Source organism: Akebia trifoliata, chromosome 2 (assembly GCF_017979445.1).
Source record: "Akebia trifoliata isolate Shusen 1 chromosome 2, ASM1797944v1, whole genome shotgun sequence".
Taxonomy (NCBI): domain Eukaryota; kingdom Viridiplantae; phylum Streptophyta; class Magnoliopsida; order Ranunculales; family Lardizabalaceae; genus Akebia; species Akebia trifoliata.
Window position 1 is genome coordinate 342,297 of NC_141376.1, and position 15,403 is coordinate 357,699.

At 35.2% G+C, this 15,403-nt stretch overlaps 1 protein-coding gene across 2 annotated transcripts; it reads left to right on the forward strand.

Annotated features, from left to right (window-relative positions):
- The first annotated feature begins 524 nt into the window (after positions 1-524).
- LOC147408506 (AT-rich interactive domain-containing protein 6-like) lies at positions 525-10,990 on the forward strand. Of its 2 annotated transcripts, none has more exons than XM_086418927.1 (14): positions 525-810; positions 1,077-1,810; positions 1,911-1,950; positions 2,386-2,438; positions 3,613-3,658; positions 5,667-5,759; positions 6,903-7,004; positions 7,143-7,194; positions 7,289-7,370; positions 8,426-8,492; positions 8,596-8,646; positions 9,445-9,537; positions 10,180-10,347; positions 10,649-10,990. In XM_086418927.1, exons 2-13 carry the CDS (start codon positions 1,113-1,115, stop codon positions 10,282-10,284), a joined length of 1,482 nt encoding a protein of 493 aa, XP_086275053.1. In that variant the 5' UTR covers positions 525-810; positions 1,077-1,112; the 3' UTR covers positions 10,285-10,347; positions 10,649-10,990. The 2 variants fall into 2 exon arrangements, with proteins under 2 accessions (XP_086275053.1, XP_086275044.1); XM_086418918.1 differs by having other exon boundaries at positions 526-810; positions 6,903-7,025.
- Positions 10,991-15,403: the final 4,413 nt, after the last annotated feature.

Sequence of the window (15,403 nt, forward strand, 5' to 3'; positions counted from 1 at the left end):
GACGAGATTTCAAACAACAATTCATTTTTCTCATTGTTGAATGAGATGACTCAAATGTATTGAAAAATTTGTTCAAGGCGACTCGGTCTCATTCATGGACGAGATAAGAAGTCAAAACGAGTTTTAAAATCATGCTTTAGACATAGTTAAATGGAGGAAAATGATTAGCAAGGTTTTGATAATTGTGTATAGTTTGTACTAGGCCGAGACTAGGTTGAGCCTAAAAGTTCTTGGCTAAAGCCCAGTATGAAATAGGATTAGGCCTTTCGGGTTTGGGTTGGGGCCGTCCAAGTTGCAATATCTCTACTGATGGGAAATATTAGTCATTTCGATAGGCATCGAATTAAAAACGATCCTCGAAGTGCCACTTATTGTAATTCAGAATCATATACTCGCGCATTGTAATTCAACGGTTAGAAACTCGTAAGACCCTTTAATTTGTTACTTCCATTGCTACTAAATAGGATCTCTTCTTTACGCCCACTTGTACGGCGGCAAGAGAGAGCGGTCTCCTAGACCGTCTACCATCTAACACGCGCCATGCGCATGGGGGGCAATACGCACCCCGACAAATCCCCACAAAAACCAGTGGTCACTGAATAGAGATTTCTGGTTTGTCACTTGTGATCTGTATCGGCCCAACTGATGCTATCTATATACGCACTACGGCACTAGGCGTATAATAGAAGAGTATTTACTACGGCAAACGTTCTTCCTTCCTAGCGGACGTGGATTAGGGTTTCTCAGACTTTCGACACCAAACGCAAAAATCTCCATTAAAGCTTTATCGAAGATTCTGATCTCAAGCAGGTAAGCTTCAACTCCATTTCTATTATTTTATTGTGTATTTAAACTATCTCTGTAGAACTGATTTTCACGAACACCTGAACCCTAGTTCTGGAACACAAAGAGGTAGATTATATGAACGGACAATACATTTTCCTGATTATTAGGTTTTGTTTTGTTATCTCGTTTTTTTATTATTATTTTTATTTAATGAATTCTAGGGTTAGGGTTTCCGAGTTTAGAGTCCACACGTTTTCTGATAGATTCTAGGGTTTTATTAATGTGTACAGAGGGACGTATATTATTATTTTGCGTTTAGGATCAAGATGAACGAGATGAAGGATGATGAGGAAATGATAGGACAAGATTCTCCAGATGATTCTGAAAACGATCTTATAGATGCGGAAGTTGAACAAGAAGAATCTTCTCATTCGTTGGAAAATGAAAATCAAAACGTTGTAGAAGATGGTGAATCACCTCAAGAGGTCTCTGTTGATAACAATGTCGAAATGCTCAATGAGGAGGCTCATTTAAGTGATAATCCCGAAGGTTCTGTTGAACCTCATCCTGACCCCACCATTGATGGCAACACGGACGCTCATGAAAACCAACTGGATGAAAGTAAAAATGCCAGCGACAACGATGATGAGGATACAGGTCCCGCGAATCAGCTTGAAGCTGCTGAAATCAAAGAGGAAGTTTCCGATACCAAAGCTAAATACGAGAATGGGCAAGAATTGGAAAACAAAGTGAATGGTTCAGATGCAGCAGAGTTAGATATGTCTGAAGAAAAGGATGTTAAGGAGTCGACGAAACATGGGGTGGCGACGGAACGCTACCAAGCTAATATGGAGCCTTTGAAACAGTCATTTCCTGTAGAACAACATATAGCTGCCGGGGGTGATGAATCTGGAACCGAAGAGGAACAAGCTGCATTCATGAAAGAGCTAGAAAATTTCTTCAGGGAGAGGAGCATGGAATTCAAGCCCCCAAAGTTTTACGGAGAGGGATTGAATTGCCTCAAGTAAGTGTAATGGTAACATTTTTTGAGTTTGCAAAACTTCATATTTTCGTGAATTTTGTGTAATGTGTGCTAATTTTAGGGCACTTGTTATGGGTTTTAGGTTATGGAGAGCTGTGACTAGATTGGGTGGCTATGACCAGGTATTTTGTGTTGTTAGCTATCCGTTTCGTATGCTTTGGATTTTCCTGCATTATTTACTCATCATGAGAAAGCACATTAACTATTTACGAATTGAAAAAAAAAAAAACTGCATGATTATTCACGTCTCTGCTGTTAAAAAAATGCTATTTTTATCCCTAACTAATTTTTATGGTTCTTGTTGAGCCGTAAAATTCAATCTCATGTCTGAATATACTCGACACTTAGACATGTTTTTCATTAAGTTTAAAAATCTTCTTATCAAATCCAAATGTCGAGCTTTGAGTATTTAATTGAGTTTCTTGTAGCAGTTTGACTGATGTTCTTGGGTACTTGGTTAAGTTTCTCAAGCATGGATCTGTAAGGCATTATATGTTAGGTTTGTTCAATATTAAAATGCAGCAATCTTTTTATGGTTTCGTGGTCGTCTTTTGTAGGTTACGTCTTGCAAGTTGTGGCGGCAAGTGGGAGAATCTTTCAAGCCTCCAAAGTAAGAAATAACATCATACATTTTCCTTCTTAATTCTAATGTTGTGATTGTTTCCCAACCCCTGTATGCTGTCCCCTTGTTTGGATAGCTGATGCAATTTCAGTTTTTTTCTATCGCATTTGTGTATGAGTTTGTAATAGTGGGGTAAGATTGGTATGTTTGGTTTTATGATAAGTAGCCAAATCAATCAAGGACGATGCATTAAAACATTTAATTACCTAGGCACAGTGACAATATGGTTGCCGTTTCTCAGAACGTGAGGGAATGGGCTTGGCATTGTTGTTTAGCATGATCTTCTTTGGATGCTGAATTGGTGCAATGTTTGAAATAATATATTCTCAAGAAAACGTGTAATTAACGTCCCAATATCACCTTTGGGTGGTAATTTAGTTAGGATATGATACTCATTAGTTCCTGTATATTAAAAAAGAAAAAACACTCATTGGTATCCATCTTTTTTTCCCCCTCATCTATTGCTTAGAAACTAAGATACTTTTAGCCTGTATTCATTTCTGTTTCATGGTGTGTGTCGTATGAATGAATGCATTTAATACTATATCTATTTCAAATCTAAGTTCTGATTTGTCAGTGTATCGGGTTTGTAGGATTCAATGTGTATGAAATATAGTCTTTTTGGGCCTCTATCTTAATTTTATTGATGAACCTATTTTGACATTAACCTTTGGTTTCCAATATATAAGGACACAATCACTTATATTGCGCCTAATTGTTATTTGCACTCCCATATGTGGTGTCTACATGATGATCATGTTAGACAATCCAAACGTACAATGCGTTTTCCATAACTTCAATGCCCAAATTTGTAAGTTGTAGCATTCATAGATTCATTAAACGTTGAAAAAATCTGGACCATTTTACTAAACCATTACTTCAGTTCAACTTGTAAACCTGTTTCTCTGCTGTGGTTTTCCATTAATCGTTAGGTATTGGATACATTCTCACTAAAGCTATTAGGTACATTATATAAGCCTTTGTGTTCATGGTCTGATACCACAAATTCTCGTGTCATAAAGCTCTCCGATGATTTTAAGCTTATAACGAGCAACTGACCTCTTTTTCTTGTTTCTTGTTTGATGGCAATCACTTTTAGATGTTCTATTGGTTTCACTCATCCCGAGAGACTAATTTCACTTGAACTTTTTTACCTCTGCAGGACCTGTACTACTGTCTCTTGGTCATTCCGCTGTTTCTATGAGAAGGTGATGGATTATTACTTGGAACTTTCTTCTCATAGCTTTTGCCTTTGAGAAAATTTTCAGTACTTTGAAGCTAGCTTTCTCTTGAGGTGAACTTAATATATTCTGGGAGAGTATGTTAGGCAGTACAGGCATGTTTAAGTAAGGTTTTCTATGCCCTAGCCCAGTTAACGGTCTTCCCTTAGCTGGTTTTAAGGCAATTCACATTCATGTGAAACAAGTCTAAACTTTAAAAAAATCTCAAAATGTGTCAAAAATAGGTTGACTAGGAACCCAAAGCCTTCAAACCATGATACAATATTTTGTATAGAGTCTAGAGACATAAGACCAAGCTAGGTCTAAGCCTGTAGTGTTCTCCCCATATTTCTTGGAGGTATACAACTTCTGTCTAAGATTGTGAATTCTGGTAATTTTTGAATAGGCTCATCTAGAAGCTTGGTTTTATTCAATTCAAATTTAGGACTGTGTGCAAGCCTCTTTACACCCCTAGTTCCATTTGTAGCTAGGGGTGCAACTTGGGTGGGTTGGGAGAGTCAGCTGGATGCCAACTCAAGCATTAAAACATTCAGTTCAAGCTAGGGTGCAACTTTGGTGAACCCAACCTGAGCCTGATGGTTTCAAGAATTTATGCTGGGCTTGGGCTAAGGCCTTATCCAATACAGCCAACCTGAGCACGATCACTGTATATGTAGCATGTTTGATAGTATGTCTAACAATGTTTATCCTTCTTCAAAGTTGTATATCAGTTGATATTTCAACTCTTGAAAATTTCAATGGGACCATTTCGGCAATATAGTTGAAGATTTTGCAATATGGTCTGGGAATGATGAGATTCGGGAAAAACAATTGAATGGAGGAACAAAATTAATTCAGCCAACCCCAAATTTTTGGAACAAGGATTTTATGATGATGATTATTATTGGGGAAGAATGATCAATGAGAGTAATAATTAAAGTCTATGAACAATATTGATTATAGGATGACACAATCATAGTTAAACCTATAATATGACCAACTAGATTCCCTATATGGCCCAACTCGGGTTTGGGTTGAGTAGTGAGTATCTCGGTTTTGGAATGGAATTGGATTGAACGTTTCAAGCCTCACTCTGGGTTTGATTGGGCTTGAATGTAGTGTTTTTAAGCTTGTATTAAACCTTGATCCAACCGACCTAAGTTGCATCCCTAGCCCGTGTCCAACCCCGAGCATGGCTCTTTAGAGTTGGTTCTCATCCCCCCTCTTCCATTCACTTGAGGGTTTTCTTTTATTTTTCTTTATCTTTCGTCCTGTTTACAAGATTACAATGGTTGAGGATGGATACTTTGTTGACAGATTGCATGGGTTAACCACAAGAAGTCCATTGACAAGCCTTCCATGATTTCCTTGTGACATTGGGAATTACTGATCAAAGATCATTAGTGATCACATGATTGGCAACAGGGAGAGTTTGGGTTCATGTTGTTCCTTAACAAGACACGACAGAGATAAGATAAAGGCTTCCATGAGAAACTCGTGGTAGAAATTAGGTTTTTATAGAAACATTAAACACATCAATAAGAAGATGATAGGAAGAGAATGACCTTGTTTTATCTATCAAAAGAAGAAGAAGAAGAAGTCGAGGGTTCTAAAAGTGTAAAAAGAAAAAATTGAAAATGGCATTGATGGAGGTTGTAATAAAAGATATGTAGGAATGCCTTGACTGAAGATATGCTTTAAGATAGAGGTAATAAATGGTGAATGGGATTCATGCTGCCAATCCCAGTAATTGGGATAAGATCTAGATGCCAACAACGATGAACAATCATCCATATACCTGAATTTGAATTGTATGACTCCAACAGGGTTAGGCTAGGCCAATTAAAAGCCTATGGCCCATTGACACCCCTACGTTTTGATATTGAATTGCACTTCTCTATGATTACCCTGCTTTTTTACTGTGCAAATTTATGTTTTCAATTTTGTCTGCTTCCTTTTTCTTGTCTCTGGGCCTCTGATTTGTAAATATTTGCAGGCACTTCTTGATTATGAAAGACATAAAATGCATGGTGGCGAGCTTCCTATACCTATTGCTTCCTTCGCAGACCCCATGAGTGTAGAAAATCAGGTAAATTTTCCATCCTCATCAAAAGTTTATCAAAAAATATTTGGGGTTGGCTGACTCCATTCAATTGTGTTTATGAATAAAATGAAGGATCATGGTTCATGCCACGGGTGTGAAGTTTTTTACACCAGCTGCCAACTCGACATTTCTCTCCTATACCTGGGCTTGGGATCCAGTGTAGAAGATACTCTGTACATGCAAAGTTAACAATTGCCTACTATAATATTAATGTCTGGTGATTCTCCTATCTATAATATCAGTATGATATACATTAACCCTTGATTTTAGATTAGTATATTTAGCTCAAAAATTATTCTGCCACCCTGCCATTGGGATCTTCCATTTTCTAGTAATCACTAATCTACCTTATTGGACGTTTTGTCATATCTATGCTGACATACTTTCTCAGACTAACCTTTACTTATTATATATAGTTTTTAATATCCAATAGACCAAATGCCCTTACTTTTTTTATTTTTATTATTTTACTAAAAGACAAAACAAGGATATTATTGGAAAACAAAAGCATTGGAGTTGTATTATTCTCATATGCATATTTATTATAGTTTGTTGACTTATGATATTATGTCTGTTTTCCTACACTTTCAAAGAAAAGTTCAATATTTCCATCATTCCCTGGAAAATTGTCTTGATTTTCTCATTGATTGAAATATATCCCTTTCCAAAATGACTGAAATAAATATCGAAATGTAATGTCATGCCTTGTATATACATAGATTGGGAATGCCAATGTCAAATGCTTCATGTGACATTAGCAACATGCACAATTTAGTTTTCCGAAAATGCCCTTGAAATGCATTTATTGTTTTGTCTTTTAGTGTAAAAGGGTGATTTTGGTTCTTAGACAATAACATTTTTGTAAATATGAAACAACCTGAATGGAATTTTTGTATAAGTATTTATTGTGCAGACATTTGTAAAAGCATGTATTGCACAAGAATCAATTACCCTTACCATTTGCTCTAAATGCTAGTAATTAATTAATTTCAAGGGAATCTCCGGAGTATCAAAGTTTTAGGATGCTTACGTCCCCATGAAGCATTGGACATTATCATTCCACATATATATGCACATACCATGCTCAAATACTCACTATATTTTTTACATCCTTAATATTCTTTGCAGATGGGGAGTAATCAAGCTTCAGGATCTGGTAGAGCACGAAGAGATGCTGCTGCTCGTGCTATGCAGGGGTGGCACTCACAGCGCCTTCTTGGTAATGGTGAGGTTGGTGACCCAATTATTAAGGTCTGTGGAGCTTACTGTAAACTCTGAACATGTGCATATTTTTTGTGGTGCATCTATAAATATTTTTCTTTATTTTTCGTGATATCTATTTCAATGCAACCGTATAATGTTTTGTAGGATAAGAACTCAATTTCTTTGCCAAAGCGTGAAAAACAGCTTAAAAGTGTTGGTAAGGCTCATCTATGGGATTTAGCTTCTATAACAGTAGTGGCCTTCCGGACTATTAGATGAGTCAATTTTTTCTTTTTCTTCTTTTGATTCAGGTCTGCTTAAACGTAAAAAACCATCCAGCCTGGAGCGTGCTGTCAAAGCTGCACGTACTATTGTTAAAGAAGCTAAGCCACAGCTAAGATCCGTGACCACTAGTTTGGTTTCTCTGTTTAATTAACTTATCTATGATCTCATATGGTAAATATGGAATTATGTTATGTGTCCTGTTATAGATTGTTATATGATACAAATAATGAGATATCTTGCTACATGGTGCTAGGCGGGGCCTAAGTGGTGTACCCTCTTAGGGCCTAGGTGGGGCTTAAAATTGAAACCCCACTTTTTGATGTATAGGCTTGAAATTAAAACATAGTTTCAACAAAAAAGATTACATAAAAGTATTTTTTAATCCCACTTTTTGGAAATCCCGCTTAAAGTGGGTACGGCCTAGGTGCTTGGATGGTCTGGGTGGCCTAGGCACAGCTGTTGAGTAGAGGCTACCATCCTTATCAGTACTAAAAAAAATAATTTCCTTGCCTTGCATTATTCAAGATATACTGCAAGGTTCACCTGATCCAACACTCTTTACCCGTGTTGCACACTGATATCTGTACATGTATGAAAATTATGTTTGAATACAAAATAGATATTTTTATATTGTGCGAACTTCTGAAGGATATGATTGGTTATATGACATGATTTGTTACTGGTTGGATCATATATCTATAGAGAGGAGTATGTATGGTTGCATAATAGAATATTTTCCAACCAAAATTTTTTTCCATTGAAAAAGGTAGCACTTGCAATCCATAGTAAATGGCAAATGTTAATTGTTGTGCTAGGCAGAAAGAAATCCAGAAGTCTTGTATCCAAATCTGATGAAGAGTGGATTTAACACATGTCAACATGGGTTCTTCTGTTTAGAAGAATCCATGCTTTATGGTTGACTATCTGTTTGATCTTTCGGTAGATGCTTTCTACATAGAAACTGCTTACTTGGTCGTGTTTGTACGCTTTCTTTAATATGTTTGCAATGCTTCATTGAGGTTTGACTTCTCTTACAAGGCCATGCATGTGAAGTAGTACACCTTGAGGAAAAAGGAGTACACCTTTCTTGATTCATGAGTTCTCAAAATAATTGTCTTACACTTGAAGCTGGTGCTGTTGCTAAATTGGGTATTCTTCTGCAGAATGGATACGATGGTAGTTGATATTGGACCCTCCGCCGATTGGGTGAAGATTAATGTTCGGAGGACCGTAAGTATTTCTTGCATCAAGTGCTTGGAAGTAAACTGTGCCCAAGAATTGATTTTCTTCTGATCAACTTTTAATGAGATGTATAAATTCTGGCTTTGTACAGAAGGATTGCTTTGAGGTCTATGCGCTAGTTCCTGGGCTTCTACGTGAAGAGGTAACTAAGTGTTCTTCCACTGATCTTTCTCTTTTACCGTCACATGATACCTTTTTTTTCATGGATATATATATCTAAAATAAAAAGAAGGAAGTAGGTCGAGAAACCTTCCTACTATAAGGAAAAAAGAACAAATTACGAGCTATGTACTGAATCCCATCTAAAAAGAAAATCTTTGTAAAACTCTGGAAATTGCTAGCTTAAACAAACTCATAGTGTTGCTTATAATTTCTTGCAGTGAAATATTCTTTCCCGTCAAAATTCCTGATATTCCTTTCTTTCCAAATTCCCCAACAAACAGCACGGGGGGGGGGGGGGGGGGGTTTGTTTAGTGGATCTCAAGATCCATTCTTTGTGACACATTGCTTTGAATTTCCGACTATGAAAAAGAAACATAACAGAGGTTATTTCTCTTGTCTAGTATTATATAACACATTGCTTTGGAAGTTCTATTAATATGATGCATAAAATGGAAAGGAAACCAAAGCATCAAACAATAAAGAAATTCATTTAGCAATAGGGTAACGGTGAAACTACCAGCTGTTTACTAAAATTAAAACTGTAAATGTTGTCGGTTATTTGACTTTTCAATGGAGCCATTAGGGGATTCATTTGAGATATTAGTGAAACAATTGTACTTCATATACTTTAAGTACTTAACTGCCATGGAATTGCATCTGTAGAATTGAAGGTCCGGGATTTGGAGGTCTTTTTCCTGGAAATAGTTCCCCTGATAATACCCCAAAACCTTTTAATGTGGCCTTTGATTATTCATAACTTTGTTCTTTGCAAACTCAGGTCCGTGTTCAGTCAGATCCAGCTGGTCGCTTAGTTATATCTGGTGAGCCAGAGCAGCCTGACAATCCGTGGGGTGTCACGCCCTTCAAAAAGGTTGGTCCTCATTGTCTTTATGAAGGAAATTAAAATTTAGAATGACATACAATGGCATAGGAGCAGATGGACGTATGATTTAGTGAATCTATTTACGGGATCTTCGATGTCAAAAACTAGTTCTGATTGATGATTTTATTCATTTGATTTGCATTTATTTGGATGTTAAGAATAGATTTCGGGCCTTTGGCTCACGAAAAAATGTAACTGTGTAGGAAGATGGTAGGAAACTAAAAGTAATTGATAGGGGATGGTTACAAATTACAATTTTTTGATGATGATGTCTTATCATATGGAAATTTACTGATTGAGACGGACCCATCAGATATTTGGGACTGTCTTTAAATGTACTGTCTATGGTGTACTAGACATTTTATATTCTTTAATGAATAATGTTGAAGTGACCTCGGTCTGGAACCTCATACTGCACTGCTTCACATGAAAGTGTATGGGAGAACCTTAGATACTTTTCATCGAGATACGAGTGAAAAAGCATATAAGGTTCCTATCCACTTTCATGTCAAGAAGTTCAATATGAGGTTCCAGCTTGAGGGGTCACTCCAGCACGACTCTTCTTTAATATCTGAGAAAGGTTGATAATTCATTTGATATAATTGAATTGAATTGTGGTTCTGCTTTCAGGTTATAACCTTACCGTCGAGAATAGATCCACATCAGACATCTGCTGTGGTCACCTTGCATGGTCAGTTGTTTGTACGTGTGCCTTTTGAGCAGTCAGATTTGTAGGACGTGGGTAATCTTTACCTGTGTCTAGATATCATTCTCAAGCCGAGAAAAGGGAATAGAAAGGTATTTTTTGGGCAGAAATAATCTTAATCCAGATATGAAGCTGAATTGTGTAGGAGAAAAAAAGTTTTACTTGTTTGATATGATGTTAATCACAGTGGCTGCTGCTTATGAGCGCCATGCCATGTGATTACCTTCGGTATCTTGCTAATAATTCATTAGTCCTATATGTTAGACCATTTATATGATTGCATAATGGCAATATTCTTAAATTTGGTGAACTGTGAAGCCCTATTTGTGTTTTTTAAGGTAATTAACAATTAGCTAATTTCTAATGAGTTGTGATGATTTTTGTTTATTTCAGAGCTGTGAGCAACTGCTTTTTCTTGGAGAATGTATGGTTTTCAAACATCTGACTGCTAGTTGGCTGCCGTGCACAGCTAGCCCCAAGTTCCATCCATGTGTCTTTTAGCTTGTAGTCGAAATTCAGTAATGAAGTTTATTTAACTGCAATTTCAAATGGAAAAGGCTGACAAACCCATTTGTGGCATTCTAGGATAGGGTGCATTTGACTATTAACTTAAATTATCTCTACTGATTTAATAGACTTCAGTTTAGATTGTCATTTTAGTTATATGTAAATTTATAACCCGGGTACATGTTTGCACATTTAAACCAATTTTTTCTCTTTTTTGACATTCTAGAATTGCTCTCTCTCTCTCTCTCTCTCATTTAAACAACTTTGTCATGATTGGTTGGGGGGGGGGGGGGGGGGGGCAAAGTGAACGCCTGTGTGATTGGTGGACTTTAGGTATAGTTTCTTAATTATCCTCAAGTTTTGGCTTAATTTGGGTAGGATGCTTTGTGTAACTTTTACACCTATAAAAAACTATAAAAGCTTTTTGAGGCTTTTTAAAAGTTTCAGTATGTTGGGTATTTAGGGTTGGTGAACAGGCTTACCGTTTCACACTTTTTCAGTTCATGTGGATAACCTTTGCTGAATTTCTAATGGATCATATACTAAATTTAATGTATACGCAGGATGGGAGAAATTCCTCTGCAGTTGCTAGTATTATATTTTGGAATTAATTATATCCCTTGATGTTTGGAGTGCTTTATAATAAATAACGCTTCAGTGGATTCATTGTGCAAATTTTTTTTTTCTTTGAAAAGATTCAAGACTGTTCTAAGGTACAAAGGTCTTTTTTTTTTTTTTAAATCTTTCAAAATAAAAAATAAAAATTCCAAAGACCAAACGAAGTACACAATTACGAAAAACAAATTCTGTTTTACCAAATTAGGCTCAAAAGACTATTTAATCACCAAACTATCATTTTGAAAGTGTTTCTCAAAATATTAAATTGATCTTTATGTGAAATATATATATATATATATATTTGTTGAAATTTACCTTCATACGCTATACCTTATACTACTTAAGAGAGCTGTCACCCAACAATTACTTTTGTTTAATTGGAGTGTAACAAGTAAAAGTTGGGGTGTCAATTGTAATAGTGGTTCTCTAACTTGAATTTTCCCTAATGAGACCTGAGAATTTTAGCCTGATCTATTTCCAAAATTAGCTTGAAGATGAGGAAATTCTGGAAGGGATTAAGGCGAGGTTGAAAATGGTGGATCTGAAAGTGAGGTTTAATAGATAAAAATAAAAATAAATTATCATAGATGTTACAGAAGTTGTAAGATGATTGGAATTGGGAAGAAAAATCAAAGGTTTTGGTTGGTTAAAGACGAGGCTTTAAGCTTATTTTTCATAAGCTTATGATAGAAGACCGTGAGTTACTTTTTTGAAAAATATTTCTATGATTTGGTGGGTCAAACATCATTTTAGTAAACCCTTTAAAGGTGGGTCAAAGATCAAATTTCTGATTAGTGGTATTCAATATGCCATTTGGCTCTCTTGTAGACCTTAAAATGCATAGTTGTCGTCACATACAACTGGAACTCAATAGTCAAAGGGTTCAAAGGCAAAAGTCAATTTGGTTTGCTCCACATTGGCGACCATTTATTTTATTGTTCAAAAGAATGCGAGAGTTTGAAGTTTCAAGGGCTACAATGCTGTTATATAATCGATTTTTGTTTTTTCTGTTATAAATTAAATCTAATAAGAGAAAAAAAGGGCAAATCTTCGAATAAAAGTAGAAGCTAACTAGTGATAAAGCTTTTAAATATTTTTGACTAAAAAAGCATAGAAAGTCTCTTCACACTAATAATGAAGTCATATATATATATATATATATATTTGATAAGCCAGAAGACTTTTATTGTGAGTGGTATATTTATTTAATTTTCAAAATAATAATTGAGAGATAGATTTTTTTTTTTTTTTAATATTAAGAAACAGAGATTTTTTTGTTAAAAACTTTGAAATTTTCAAAAAGCAAAGCGACTTATTTTTTCTCCCACAGTAATGAATAAAAATAGAATTCCCATAAAGTTCGTTTTTACTAGACAAGCAAGGGATGGTGGTCAACAACTATATTACCACTCTAAAACAACTTGAATTTGGGTTCGTGGTTTGCGGTTTGCCACTCTAAAACGAATCCGATTCATAGGAATAGACAGAGATGAGGACATTTAATTATTGAAGTTAATAGTAACGTAAAAAAGAGGTTAAAGGTGACTAACTTTTGCAAGAAAAATCAAGATTATTTTATTACAAGATGAAGATAAGGGCATTTGATGATTTATAATCGATCTATTAATAAAGACCAAGGTCAAAGGGGCATGCAAATATTTTTTAAACTTAGGACTATGTAAACGTAACTCACATTCACGAACCTACAAACTGGTTAGATTCAAACTGATTTGTAATTCACTACAGATGCAGCGAATTAAGTAACCTTGATCAACAATGATGATGCCAGAATCAATGTGTTTGAAACTCAAGTCATAGTATCAACACTCCACAAATCTTACCAATTTAGCTAAGTTCCCACCTTCGAATGAATTTTTTTAGAACTGATATATAAGCAATTATGCGAGAAAATCAATTCATTATCAAGCCTTCAAGGTCCGAAAGACCTCTCCATTAGTAGTCTGAATTTTATACGTCCATATTGTTGCTGTTTTTTCGAATTAGTTTTCAACAATGAATGTCTATATCTTTCATTCATTCTATGTTCAAATTAATATTCCAATAGAAAATATGATTTCATGATCAAATCTTTTATAACAAAAAAAAAAAAAAAACAACTTGTCGAGAGCTTAATCTTGTTTTAGTGGAATGTTGGTGTACCTAACAAAGGTAAATCGAAATTTTTTTGTTTCTTGTGGGAAAGCAGAACATGCAGAGTCGGCTTGGTGGGAGACCAAAAAGCGGCTGCTAATGCTCTCCATAGATGGAGGATCAAATTAAAATAAGGAATCCCAACTACAATCTACCTATCTATCATGTCTAAGGTGGCAAGATAAGGGTCTTCGAGATGCACATATACTCTTAGGTGTCTAATTCTCGAGGAACAGTATCATCAATGCTCTTCACGTGTCAAGCAATAGTGAATTGGATTCATTACACAGCTTTGCACTATTTTCTTTTGTTTTACTAACTTTAACAATGACAAATAGTAATATAATAATGTAAATGAGACAATTATTAGACAAAAAGCGATGCATTTGGTGGACAACCTACTGCTTGACTTAAGGTATCCTCTTATATTTGAGGTTGGTTTCTTGATACTTGTGTGTAACATTCAAACCACTCATTTATTCACCAATATGATAAACTTGTCTTCTTTGTTAAATTAGCATTTTAAGTATTCTAATTTATCCAATTTGCATAATGAATAGTCCCATTCAAACCTCTAAAATATCCAAAATTGTCGCTACTGAAAAAAATAAATGAACAAGACAAATAGCTTAAGAAGGTTGTGGAATCGATGATGTTAGTTATTTTATTTAGGAAAATAATAGAATGAGAAAATAATGAATAATGATTTTCTAACGCCCCCTCTGATATACAGTTCTCATACACCCTGTGACATGGCATGTACCAAAATCATAGTTTTTGTTTTTCTTCTAGATACACAACTACACATATTACAAGGATGTACATTTGTGTATCCCAAGGAAATCTGTGGTTCTAGTCCATGCTATGATATGGAGCATATGTTAGAGGGGGGCATAAAAATCACGACTCTTTGGATATAGTGCCTACGTACATGAATTTTGTTTATGTAACACAATTGGGTGGACATGTATGAAACACAATGTGAGCTTAATGGTCTAGTACACCTTTAGCATGCAAAATTTTGGATGATTATCATCATCTATATTTTATACTAAATACTAAATTTGTCCCTTGTACCTTCAACTCCATAAAAAAAATGAAGGATATAGGGCCCTCTAGCTCTAGTTGTACATGAGAGTGCCTGCACTTGAGACACACATACACGTACACACAAAGATGCACAATCTTTTGTAATTGTCACGTGATGGTAAAAATCTTAATTGATAAACAAAGGGAAAAAAAACATCATATCCTTCTTTTTTTTTTTTTTTTTTTTTTAGAGTCTTGATGCACATGGTTTTAGTATGTGGCTGAAGTGGCAAGAATACAAAACCATCTATCTTTTTCATTGAGATACACAAGAAAAACATGTGCGATTCTGTGCCCTTGCCAAATCAAGTGTGTACTGAACCATCAAAATCACGTCAATTCATCATTATTCTTTATTTTTTTATATTCTTTTGTCTTGAATATCTTCTTGTACATTTTAGGTTACATGAGAGTAGAGAAAAACTTTCTTAACGAAAAAACTGAATTTGTTAAACAAAAAAAGAGTAATAGTGAGAGTATAAGATCAAGAGAGGGGAAATCATTTTTCAAAGGGTCTGGCCCAAAATATATAATTTCCCCCTTGAAAATGGAGAAAATCACTTTGATAGAATAATAATGGTATTTGCACTAAAATGTGGAATTATACGTACAACTGAAAATTCCATTTTCCCAATAAAGCGAATTCTATGGGTAATTGAAAAGACTGATACTCAATTGAAAATTAAATTGCTCCAACCCAAACCTAATCATGAGTTGGTTTCCCATAATAATAATAATTATTATTATTAAAAGTTGGTCAAGAGTCCACTGTCCACGTAATAA

Excerpts from the sequence above, each read along its gene's own strand:
- LOC147408506 (XM_086418918.1), top strand. The coding sequence starts at position 1,113 with ATGAACGAGATGAAGGATGATGAGGAAATGATAGGACAAGATTCTCCA. Across the intron at positions 2,439-3,612 it reads GAATCTTTCAAGCCTCCAAA|GACCTGTACTACTGTCTCTT; the intron begins GTAAGAAATAAC and ends TTACCTCTGCAG. Across the intron at positions 3,659-5,666 it reads TCCGCTGTTTCTATGAGAAG|GCACTTCTTGATTATGAAAG; the intron begins GTGATGGATTAT and ends AAATATTTGCAG.